Source organism: Erigeron canadensis, unplaced genomic scaffold, assembly GCF_010389155.1.
Source record: "Erigeron canadensis isolate Cc75 unplaced genomic scaffold, C_canadensis_v1 Conyza_canadensis_unscaffolded:116, whole genome shotgun sequence".
NCBI classification, from domain to species: domain Eukaryota; kingdom Viridiplantae; phylum Streptophyta; class Magnoliopsida; order Asterales; family Asteraceae; genus Erigeron; species Erigeron canadensis.
The window spans coordinates 7,612-19,912 of record NW_025215511.1 but is presented as its reverse complement, the minus strand read 5'-3'; the positions used below and the strand labels follow the sequence as shown (position 1 = coordinate 19,912).

Sequence of the window (12,301 nt, the reverse complement as noted above, 5' to 3'; positions counted from 1 at the left end):
ACTTATTAGTAACGTTGATGACATTTGCATAAAACAAGCAATGAGAAAGCGAAGTGCGTGAAAGACCAATGTTAGCGCGTGAGGGTAGCTTCTCATCATATCCATAAAATATGCCTGCTTAAAATTAACACTTTATCCTTTTCTAGGGACCCACCATAAAACCCCTGACCAATAAACTGGCCATGTTTTACATAAAGACAACCCAATTAATTCCATCTAATTAAATGAAAGGTAAAAATTGACAACCAATAAATCATGACTCTATAGACTGTAAATTTAACTAATTAATATTAATTACTGACTACTTTTTGAAAATGGTGGTAACTAAAGGGTTATGAAAGATAAAAAAAAAAGAGTTTAATTAGTCTGACAGCCACTCACACTTTCTGCTGCTGCATGTTTGCTAGCTAGCCAGCAACAAAGCTTCTATATCTATACGTACAAATATATATATATATAGTACGTACGATCCTTTCTCTCACACGCACACAAATAGTCATATTATAAAAATATATACATATACATACATATATATATATATATATATATATATGTGTAAACAACACCGTACCGACGTCGGAAAATACAGATCTAAATAAAATTGATCGGTAAATTATGACTGAAATTGAGAAAAAAAGATCAGATCTATCATTAAAGCATGCATTCAAATCATGATATCTTAAAGATCCACACATATATAGCTAAAATCCAACACAAATATATAGGATATTAAATCCGATCGATACACGACACGAGTAACAGAATATTCATAAACTATAGTGGAAGAAGTAATAGATGGCAAAACAAACCTAGATGATCCGAGCAACTTCTTTTCTTTTTCAAAGTAATAGATCTGATTAATTAGGCAAAACGGACCCGAGCATCTTCTCTTCACCCAAAACAGACACACCTTCTTCTTCTTCACCTACAACACCTTCATTCTCTTGCCCTACAACACCTCCTTCTTCACCCAAAACAGCAGCCACACCTTCATTCTCTTGCCCTACAACAACTCCTTCTTCTTCACCCAAAACAGCAGCCACACCTTCATTCTCTTGCCCTACAACACCTCCTTCTTCACCCAAAACAGCAGCCACACCTTCATTCTCTTGCCCTACAACAACTCCTTCTTCTTCACCCAAAACAGCAGCCACACCTTCATTCTCTTGCCCTTGAACATGAGCAATAGCAACCCTACGCCTAAGTCTCCTATGAACCGCACTCACCTCATTGAGGGTCACCAGATACCGTGGGCACTGTAACACATGTGCTTTTACAACCCGGTAATCGCGACTTTTGGTCTGACGGCAGCACATACCCTTATACTTTTTACCAACTTTCTTGATCCAATTATCCAAGGATGCCATTTTTGTTTTAGATTTTTTTAGTGTTTGGATGTGAGAGAAATAATTTTTGTTTGTGAATTTTAGAGGATGGGGAAAGGTTTAGAGGATAGGGGAAAGGGGTTGGTGTGTTTATATAGTGAGAGGCAGTGTTTATATAGTGAGAGGATGGGGAAAGGTTTAGAGGATAGGGGAAAGAGGTTGGTGTGTTTATAATGGGATAAGATCATAAAAAAGTTTATGACTAGAGCAAAATATATGCATGCATTTTAAAAAGAGATCAATTAATGTTACGTACAGCTTCCAATCATAAAATCAATTTAATTATTGAAACATCCCATAATTGGTATACATGATCATCAGTAAGACCAAACTAGCTAGTGTACATGGAAACAAATTAGAAATGCGACACAATTCAGCCAAATATGAAAAATCATATGATCATTCATTTTCTAGCAAGGTAGGTTATGGATCTTGGATTGTCCAACTTATGGTAAATGAAACTAAAGCTTTTTTCTTACTTTATGACACAAAAGTAAGTATAAAACTACGAAGTATGAATAAATTAAAAAAGTGTGCTAAAAAAATTAAACAATATGAAAAACGCAATCCGTGGGTCTCGAACCCTTGACCACGTGGTTAAAAGCCACGCGCCCTACCAACTGAGCTAGAACGGCTCACGCTCATATGCCGTGTTAAATTATATGGAGTGAGATTCCCACAAGTTAAGCCCCTAACTTGAGTCAAATTAGGAAATTCTTGACCCTTTGATTAAAATCAATGACCAAAATTCAATAATCATCTTTGAATCTTAACCCCTGATAATAAATCAAAGGCCATGATCTCTCTAACTTAACCCCTCAAGTTGTTTTCAACTTGAGGGAATCTCCATCCAAATTATATATAGTCGAAAAAGCTTCAATATCGTTTACAAAAAAATACAGAGTGTCACACCAATAAAAATTCATATTGTATATATGTGATGATTTTTTTAATAAGTTGTAACAAAAGCGTAAGCTTTTAAGTATTAAGTTACTAGAGTCAGTTAATATATATACATTTATTGGAGTGCAAGGATTTTTTAACAATTCTTTGAAAAATATGACTATTAAGATTATTTTTACTGTATATGTAAACACCATGTATTTTCATTAGTGTCCGGACTTACCAAACATCACAATATAAAGCACTTTATTTATGAATTATATCTTTTATTAAGACAATTACATGTGAATAGTAAATTTAAAAATGTTATATATTTACTCGTATATTGGTAAACTTGAAACGGAGTGGTCAAACGCCTTATCATGATTACTAGATGTGCATGAAGGTCATTAGGCTTACTTTGTTAACTGTTATTGGGCTTTTGGGTAAATTTTAAAATTTGTTATTGGGCTTGGCAAAATCAGTTGTTCAGCAATAAACATGAAGCCACGAAGGGTAAGCAATTTCCTTATTTAATTGGACATGTGTAATTAGAGTTGTGGTTTTGTAACGATTTAATAACAAGTAAATAAATCTAATTAAATTAAACAAAAGACAGTCTGGTCCAGAACGACATGGGTTCGAATCCCACAGCTGTCAATTTTTTATATTTTTCTCTTATACCTTTTTTGCATAGAAATTAAACACCCAAATTATTTGCAAAGCCAAATTTGTTGAGTCACACAGAATTACATATAGTCTTTATAAATATATATTTCTAGAATACTAGTAATAAAAACATGACAATTTTTCTTATACATTCTCAAAAGAGTCGAGACTTTTCTTTTTTTGAGCTTTCCTCAAGAGTCAAGATTAGCAGGAAATTCCAGAAAGGGAAAAGCTACTCGTATTGAATTCAACGACTTTGACCCGACAAACACAAAGCCCACAATATATATGCTTCCATGAGAACAAGAGTACAAGACAATAAATTAAAGCAGCTTGTGTTCTTAATTAAAGAACTTGATCATTGTTGTCACAAGACAACATGTTATTTAGTTCTTTGACAAATTTCTCCATGGCAACGGTCGGCAAACATATGGGTACTAAGATTCCAGGTTCACCCATAGAATTTACGGAAGATATATAGAAACTACCTTCGTACGAGAGATCACCTATTCCTCCTGTGGAAGGCCCTGCAAAGGTCGGCTTCCCCCACCCGAAATCAATTTCATTAAATCCAGCATGGGTCACATCTTATACGATATAACTTTGAGCAATATTAGCCCAAAATGAGGTCACACATCAACCACAACATTGAGAGAGAAAATAAAACCCAAAGAAAGTGGACTTGAATATTGGGCTAATATTTACACATTGGTTGGAACAATTATTGACTTAGTGTACATTATATCTTATATATAATAAATGAATTACAGTCCCAAAACCTATAATAACATGCATTAATAAAGAAGTTATCTTACATATATAAAGCACACTCCTTAAATTTAATGATAAAATGTACAAACTCATAGAATTGTCATTACCAAAACCGTTAAAATAATATGTAAAGGCACTCTTTAAAACAAATCATGCATTATAATTTTGATAGAGATTCTTGAAGAACTTGATCACCCATCGAGTTTACGAAAGGTACGTAGAAACTAACCACGTGTGGCAGATCACCTATTCCTCCCTTAGAAGGCCCTGCTAAGGTTGGCTTCCCCACCCGAAATGATCAACTTCACTGAATCCAGCTTTGGTTACATCTGACACGATATAATTAACTTTGAGCAATATTCGTGAATTGTGGGCGGCCTTTGAGTACCAACAAGTCAGCAACAGATCTCATGTACTCTTCGCCTCTTCGGTTACATCGGCTTTGGCTTTCGTAACAAGCTCCAAAGCGTGACTTAATGGTTTGTTACATAGATCTCGCGCGATAGAAATTGCAGCAGGGTAGCTAAAAGCATTCCCATAGTATCCTATAGGGAGCGCGGGTTGAACTTCTTACGTGCGTCGACTATGCACATCATACGCATTTTGGCTTCAGGACCAGGCTCAAGGGCAATGGTATGACAACGCCAAATGGAAACTGTTAGCACCTCAAATGTGAAACACTTTTTTAGATGCAGAGGAACAAACCTACGTAAAGCTGCTGATACCTCGGTAGGTCCAAAGAAAAACGACCTCATTGTCATCTGATCATTTTCTTGTGGGATGATTGTAAATTTAGTGTCCGGGTCCTCTTGTTCATATTCGTGATGAGTACACGTCACACGTGGTGGTTCTCTTGCGGAAAGCAACTCCCTTTGCCATACGGGCATTGTTGTTGGTGTTGGTTTACCTTGTGCCATTTCACCCAATGCTGTTAAAAATTGTACGAGTCCTTGTGCATCACTCATAGTATGATTGAGTCGTATTGCAAAAATAAAACCCCCACATAATTAAGAGACGTGTCACCTATCAATCATATCAATGCTTGAAAATTAGTGGTCAAAATAATCCATCGAACCATTTAGCGTTAGACCCTTAGAGGTCGAAAAGGAACAACACGAAATTCATTGCCCAATAATTGATGTTTGATTATATATTTACCGTTTTAAGGACTAACTAATCTAATTTATAGATAATTCTTTTATCTCTCGAGTAATAAAATCACATAGAACTCTATATATGTTTCACCTGAATGAGTAACAATGGTGAGCCAAGAACGCCGCTAGAACCAGGAACATCGTAAAGGAGCTCTTCCATAAAAGGACACGGGGGCTGAAGAGCATCTCCAAACTGCTTCAGTGTAACATCTGCCTCGGCCTCAATAAACAACACTCCCTGGCCATTGCAATCCACCATCAGCTTCCTCCCCGGGCCTTCCTTCAAGCGTCCAGCAAAATTGAAAGATCATTCCTGTTAAAATCAAAACATATAACTCTGTCTCTCTCACACTAAAATTGAAAGATCATTCCTTTTGATTTTAACATGAATGATCTTTCAATTTTATTGATATGTCGTATTTTATACTCATTTCCCACGGCTTAATTAGTTGTTTTAGTATGGTTTAAGAGTTGTTTTCGTATATATTTGGTGCGTTTATGGTGTTTGTTAGTGTTTCGGGGTGTTAACAGGTACCTAAGCGTTAATCTGAAGAAAACGAGGTTTCTAGAGTAAAATGAGTGCTTACGGATGTTTTACGAGGCACGAAAGTGAAGATTGGAAGCTAGTCAAAGTAAGTCAATGATGGTCAACAAAAGTCAACGGGTACTGCGCCGCACTTAAGGACTGCGACGCAGTTATGCATGCTGAGGAACAAACTGCTTCGCAGTCACCAAAGACTGCGACGCAGTCGTACCAGATACAACCAAAAGACCAGTCAACGAACGTCAAAGTCAACAAAAGTCAAACAAGAAACTGCGACGCTGTTGGAGGCCGAATCTGTATATTTTTTAGAAAGTATAAATAGCTTGCAAAATCATTCAAGAACCCTAACTTTTACTTCCAGCCGATTTTGGAGCACTTTTTTAGGGTTTTTCTTGTATTCAACCATGTTTAAGGATTTCAAGCACGATTGGATCAATTCCGTTATTCGTTTTCAATCCTTTGTATTCGGTAACGATGAATTCTCTTAATTTGATTTGTTATTCGTATTTTAATATGAGTGGCTAATCGCCTTTTCATCCATCTTGATGGAGTGAGACAATATGTAAGGATTGCACTATTTTTATAATTTAAGTTGATTTGATTTAACGTTGTGTCGTGATTTTAGCTTATTAATTCTTTGTTATTTAATTATTGATTACGGATAATTTTTGCACAATCTTAGTGGTAACTTGGGTTGGGTAGAAGTTATTTTGTATGCTTGGTTAGACGCGATTATTTCTATGATGGGTACGGTAGAAGGTAATTAATAATTAATAAGAATTAACAGGTTAATGGTTTGGTACAATCAACAGACACAATTGTTATCTGAAATGACCAAAACCATTGTTGAATTAGTAAAGTTATAAAAAGGCGTATTGGGGTACCGGTCTTAATAATGGAACTAGTTTATACAAGAGAGTCAAATGAAATTGTTAACTTGACGGGTACGGGTTGGCGATCAATTTAAGTCTCGGTTATTTAATCAACTAAATTGGATTTGAACTTCATCAAATGTGCAACCTTAACATGTTGTTGAGCGAAATCAAGATGGGTGACCTTTTGATTATTGTTTCATACAACAAACTCTTCTTTCGATTAATCCTAAGGGATTACTGACTCTTTTCACTAACTGTTTGCAACGTGGTAACTCGGCCACAAAATCCCCCATTTGTTGAATTACATTATTTTGACAATTGCTTATAAAAGTCCTTGTGAACGATCTCGGCTTACCGATTTTTACTATATTGCATGCGATCAGATACACTGCCTGTGAGTGTGTAGTAGTCAGTCTTTTGGTAAATCGTGTTTATAAATTTTATTACTAGATTTCACACATCATTTACTCGTAATTTTTCATGTATACACTTTTTGGATCTGTGATTTTAGTGTAGCTTTTCAGGAAAAAATAACTTTTGAAGATTTTGTCCGATTGTCATCTGTTTTTTATGGTGGAGCATGGAGCAGACGTTTTTTAAGTTAATTTTTAATTGTTATGTTTTATTGAATAAGTATTTACGGAAGTCATTGTTTAACACCCACCGTATCCCAACCATTATTTTTTGGTATCTCGACCACAACTACTAGTGCGGGCCCCCTTATAAGTTAATTTTTAATTGTTATGTTTTATTGAATAAGTATTTACGGAAGTCATTGTTTAACGCCCACCGTATCCCAACCATTATTTTTTGGTATCTCGACCACAACTACTAGTGCGGGCCCCCTGTCTGTAAAGTTTTAAACTTTCATATTATTGTTATCAACTTTCGGGTTTTCAACTTTTACTATAAAAGTTTCATTTCTTTTGGTTTTGTCACAAATTTATTTCTTTTTTACCAACACAAGTTTCATTTGTTTCGATTTTGCCACAAACTTTTTTTTAAAATTTTTTTATACTTTAATACTTTTGCTACCAATTTTTGGATTTTGGACTTGTACCACAAATCATATAACACATAATAACTAACATACACCAACGTCTAAGCAATGCACGACCAATTATCGTATAGTAATTAACTGCTTATAAGCTTACATGCTTGATTTTTTGTCGCATACATTTATCAAATGTTTAGTTTTCATTTGCTTTTTATTCATTTATTAATACTAAAATTTGTTAGATATTTTAATGGGGTATTTTCAATAAGAAAAAAGCTAATATTTGTTAGCCTTGACCAACGGGCAGGTATAACATTGTTACGCTAGTTTTTATTATCCGTTTTTTACGTTATTTTATCATACAATCTTGTAATAAGCGTGTATCGTTATGTATGTATAATTGACCTTATACAGAGTGCATATTTTACTTATCATTATGTTTCCCAGGGCAACACCCGGATATGAAAACTAGTTAACTTACAAAAATCGGATATTTTAATAGCTTTGATGAGTAACCCGTCACATAATAATATTGTAATATATATATATATTTGTTTAATAATAAGTAAATGGCATGCAGCTCATGAATTTTTAATAGATTAAAACTAGATTTTAAACCCGTGTCTAACACTGGACACGAGGCTTACGACATTATCAATATTGGATCTTCATGAAAGCTTGTAATTTCAAAGATGCAGATATATGTAAAAACTAATTGTTTAATTCAAATGTCAAGAATGTTAGCAAATAAAAATCAAAATAATGTAATAAATGGATGTTAGTATTAGATAACAATAACTAACAAAGATTATAAAGACATAAGAAATTAGGAAGAGTAAGAGAGTTCTTATATTATATTAAGATATCTCTAATACAATGCCACTATTTATAGGGCTCTAGGAACCTTATAACAATAAATGAGATCAAATGTTATGTACATGGATAGTCACAATATAAATATACATTTATAACACTCCCCCTTGACTATCCATTTCATACGCATGATGCTACCTCGTTAAAAACCTTGCAAGGAAAACCCAGTGGGACAAAACCTTGCTAAGGAAAAAAGAGTGCAGCGCGTATTTTCTCCCTTGATGATGATCAGATAAGCTCCTTGAGTCGACGCATCCCAATCCCATGCACCAACTTCTTGAATGTAGAGGTCGGAAGTGATTTGGTAAACAAGTCTGCCAAATTTTCGCTGGAACGGATTTGTTGGACGCTAATATCTCCATTCTTTTGCAAATCATGTGTGCAGAAGAACTTTGGTGAAATGTGCTTTATTCTATCACCTTTGATGTACCCTTCCTTCAGTTTTGCAATGCATGCTGCGTTGTCTTCGTGTAAAATTGTCGGTCCTTCATCTCTCGAAGATATGCCACAAGACTCACGAATGTGTTGTATTACAGCCCTTAACAAACACATTCTCGACTAGCTTCATGAATCGCCAATAATTCTGCATGGTTTGATGATGTGGCTGTGATTGTTTGCTTTACAGAACGCCATGAAATTGCGGTACCTCCACTTGTAAATAAATATCCAGTTTGAGACCGTCCATTGTGAGGATCAGATAAATATCCTGCATCTGCATAACCAACCAAACTTGTTTTCGATTGGTTTGTAAAATACAAACCCATATCTTTTGTACCTTGAAGATATCGAAAAATTTGTTTTACCCCATTCCAATGCCTCCTTGTTGGGCATGAACTATATCTTGCCAATAAGTTTACCGAAAATGATATATCTGGTCGCGTATGGCTAGCAAGAAACATTAGTGCACCAATTGCACTTAAATACGGTATTTCTGGACCAAGAATTTCCTCCTCATCGCTCGGGGGTCGGAATTGGTCTTTCTCAACATCAAGCGACCTTACAACCATTGGGTACTCAAGGGATGTGATTTTTCCATGTAAAATCTGTTGAGTACTTTCTCTGCATATGTTTCTTGATGCACAAGGATTCCACCCTTGAGATGTTCAATTTGTAACCCGAGACAAAATTTTGTCTTTCCTAGGTCTTTCATTTCAAATTCCCTTTTTAAATATTCAACCGCCCTTTGAAGCTCCCCCGGAGTTCCAATTATGTTCAAGTCGTCAACATATACGACAATTATCACATATTCTGAACTTGACCTTTTCATGAAGATACACGGGCATACTGAATCATTTTTATAACCTTCTTTCAATAAATACTCACTAAGGCGATTATACCACATACGCCCAGATTGTTTCAGCCCATATAATGATTTATTTAATTTAATTGAAAGTTGTTCTCGAGAACTTGATTTACATGAATTTGGCAATTTGAACCCTTAGGGAGTTTCATGTAAATATCGGTATCAAGTGAGCCGTAGAGATAGGCTGTTACAACATCCATTAGACGCAGATCAATCCTTCTCGTATTACCAGACTAATAAGATAACGGAAAGTTGTCGCATCCACCACTGGAGAATATGTCTCCTCATAATCAATCCCAGGTCTTTGTGAGAATCCTTGTGCTACCAATCTTGCCTTGTATCGGACAATTTCATTTTTCTCATTACGCTTTCGTACAAAGACCCATTTATAGCCGACAGGATTTACACCTTGAGGTGTATGGACCACCGGTCCAAAACTTCTCGTTTATTTAGGGAATCTAATTCTGCCTTGATTGCGTCTTTCCATTTTGGCCAATCATTTCTTTGTTTACATTCATCAACAGATTTTGGTTCTTGATCCTCATTGTTTTCCATTACTTCTAGCGCTACATTATATGAAAAACTATCATCGACGTCGATTTCATTTCGATTCCATACCTTCCTAGACATGATATAATTTATTGAGATCTCTTCATTTTCAGGTACCTGAGGTTCTTCGGGAACCATCATGTCTAGTGTCTCTCCAAGAGACTCCTTTTCCGGTGTTAACATTACCTCGACTTGACCATCGACATTATTTGCTCCTTTCTTCTTTCGAGGATTTTTATCTTTGGAACCGATTGGTTTACCACGTTTGAGACGTGGTTTTGACTCATTACCAACACGTGGTTGTCCTTCTGGGACACTTATTTTCATTGGAGCATTGGCAGCTGGTATATGTGACTTGGTCACTCTCTTTGGGTCAGTGAATGCGTCTGGTAATTGATTTGCTAATCCTTGTAAATGAATTATCCTTTGAACTTCTAGTTCACACTGTTTAGTTCGAGGATCAAGATGAGATGATGATAATTCACTCCAAGTTATATTGTTATTTTTCAGCTGCTTTTCATCTCCCCCTAATGTTGGGAAAGTTGATTCAAGAAAATGACAATCAGCAAATCGAGCTGTAAACAAATCTCCTGTTGATGGCTCTAAATACTTAATGATTGATCGTGATTCATACCCAACATATATCCCTAACCTTCTTTGAGGTCCCATCTTTGTGCGTTGTGGTGGAGCGATAGGAACATATACAGCACAACCAAAGATCCTTAAATGGGAAATATCTGGTTCCTGACCAAAAACCAATTTTAACGGGGAGGAGGTATGGTAACTCGTTGGCCTGATGCGAATTAGTGCTGCTGTATGTAAAACTGCATGCCCCCAAGCAGTTACTGGTAGTTTTGATTTCATAATCATTGGCCTTGCAACCATTTGGATTCGCTTGAAAAGTGATTCAGCGAGTCCATTTTGTGTATGTACATGAGGTACAGGATGCTCTACAGTTATCCCAATAGACATGCAATAATTGTTAAATGATTGGGATGTAAATTCACCAGCATTGTCCAACCGAATTTTCTTGATGGGGTAATCCGGGAATTGTGCTCTCAGCTTTATCAATTGAGCTAGTAGTCGTGCAAATGCCATATTACGACTTGATAGTAAGCATACATGTGACCATCTGGTTGATGCATCAATTAGGACCATAAAGTATCTAAATGGTCCGCTAGAGGGGTGTATAGGTCCACATATATCCCCATGTATTCTTTCCAAAAAACTCAAAGATTCTGTTCCCACCTTGACTGGTCATTTTTCTTTTTCCCTTTGTCATCATTGGTTTTCTTTTCACTATCATGCAACTTTTGGTGGGTTCCCTTGTTTTTGAATTGAATACCTTGATAATTTCCTCGAGCATAACCACGCCCACGTCCACGACCACGACCATGACCACGACCACGATAATGGCCACGACCACGTCCTTGACTTCCACTTTGGCCATTATATGTTGCCACATTCGCTTCAGGGAATGGGGTTGCACCAACCGGACGGGCCTCGTGGTTTTTCATTAAGAGTTCATTATTTTGCTCGGCCACAAGTAAACATGATATTAATTCACTATATTTGGTAAAGCCCTTTTCACGATATTGTTGTTGCAAGACAATATTTGAGGCATGAAAGGTGGAAAATGTTTTTTCCAACATATCCTCATCAGTAATATCAGCACCACATAAATTCATTTGTGATGTGATTTTAAACATGGCTGAGTTATACTCACTTATAGACTTAAAGTCTTGCAATATTAAATTGTGCCATTCATGACGAGCATTTGGCAATATCACCGATTTTTGGTGGTCATACCTCGACTTCAAATTGGTCCATAGGACAAGTGGGTCTTTCACAGTGAGGTATTCATTTTTCAATGACTCATGGATATGATGGCGTAAAAATATCATCGCCTTTGCTTTATCTTGGGCACTAGTCGTATTTGCTTCTTTAATTGTATCCCCAAGATTGTTAGCATCCAAATGGATTTCGGCATCCAATACCCATGACAAGTAATTTTTCCCAGTGATATCTAGTGCCGCAAACTCAAGTTTTGCAAGATTCGACATGATTAACTATATTAAATAAACATACATGGATTAATATATGTTATTGAGATTGTAACAAGCGAATATAAAACTCGAAGACAGTTAGTACGTATGTAAATCAAAGATGAAACAAGTTGATAATACATATGATATAACCTTTCAGATAACCTCTTTAATAGATAGAAATAAGTTATAACATATTAACATGTACACCATATATTACTAGTTCAATGTAGAATATTGTTTAGGGACTTTAC

General features: G+C 35.9%; 1 protein-coding gene and 1 pseudogene across 1 annotated transcript; both read right to left on the bottom strand.

Annotated features, from left to right (window-relative positions):
- Window positions 1-3,281: 3,281 nt before the first annotated feature.
- On the bottom strand, window positions 3,282-5,159 carry LOC122584216 (annotated as a pseudogene).
- Window positions 5,160-11,231: 6,072 nt separating this feature from the next.
- Window positions 11,232-12,065, bottom strand: LOC122584215. Its single transcript, XM_043756433.1, has one exon. It carries the CDS (start codon window positions 12,063-12,065, stop codon window positions 11,232-11,234), a length of 834 nt encoding a protein of 277 aa, XP_043612368.1.
- Window positions 12,066-12,301: the final 236 nt, after the last annotated feature.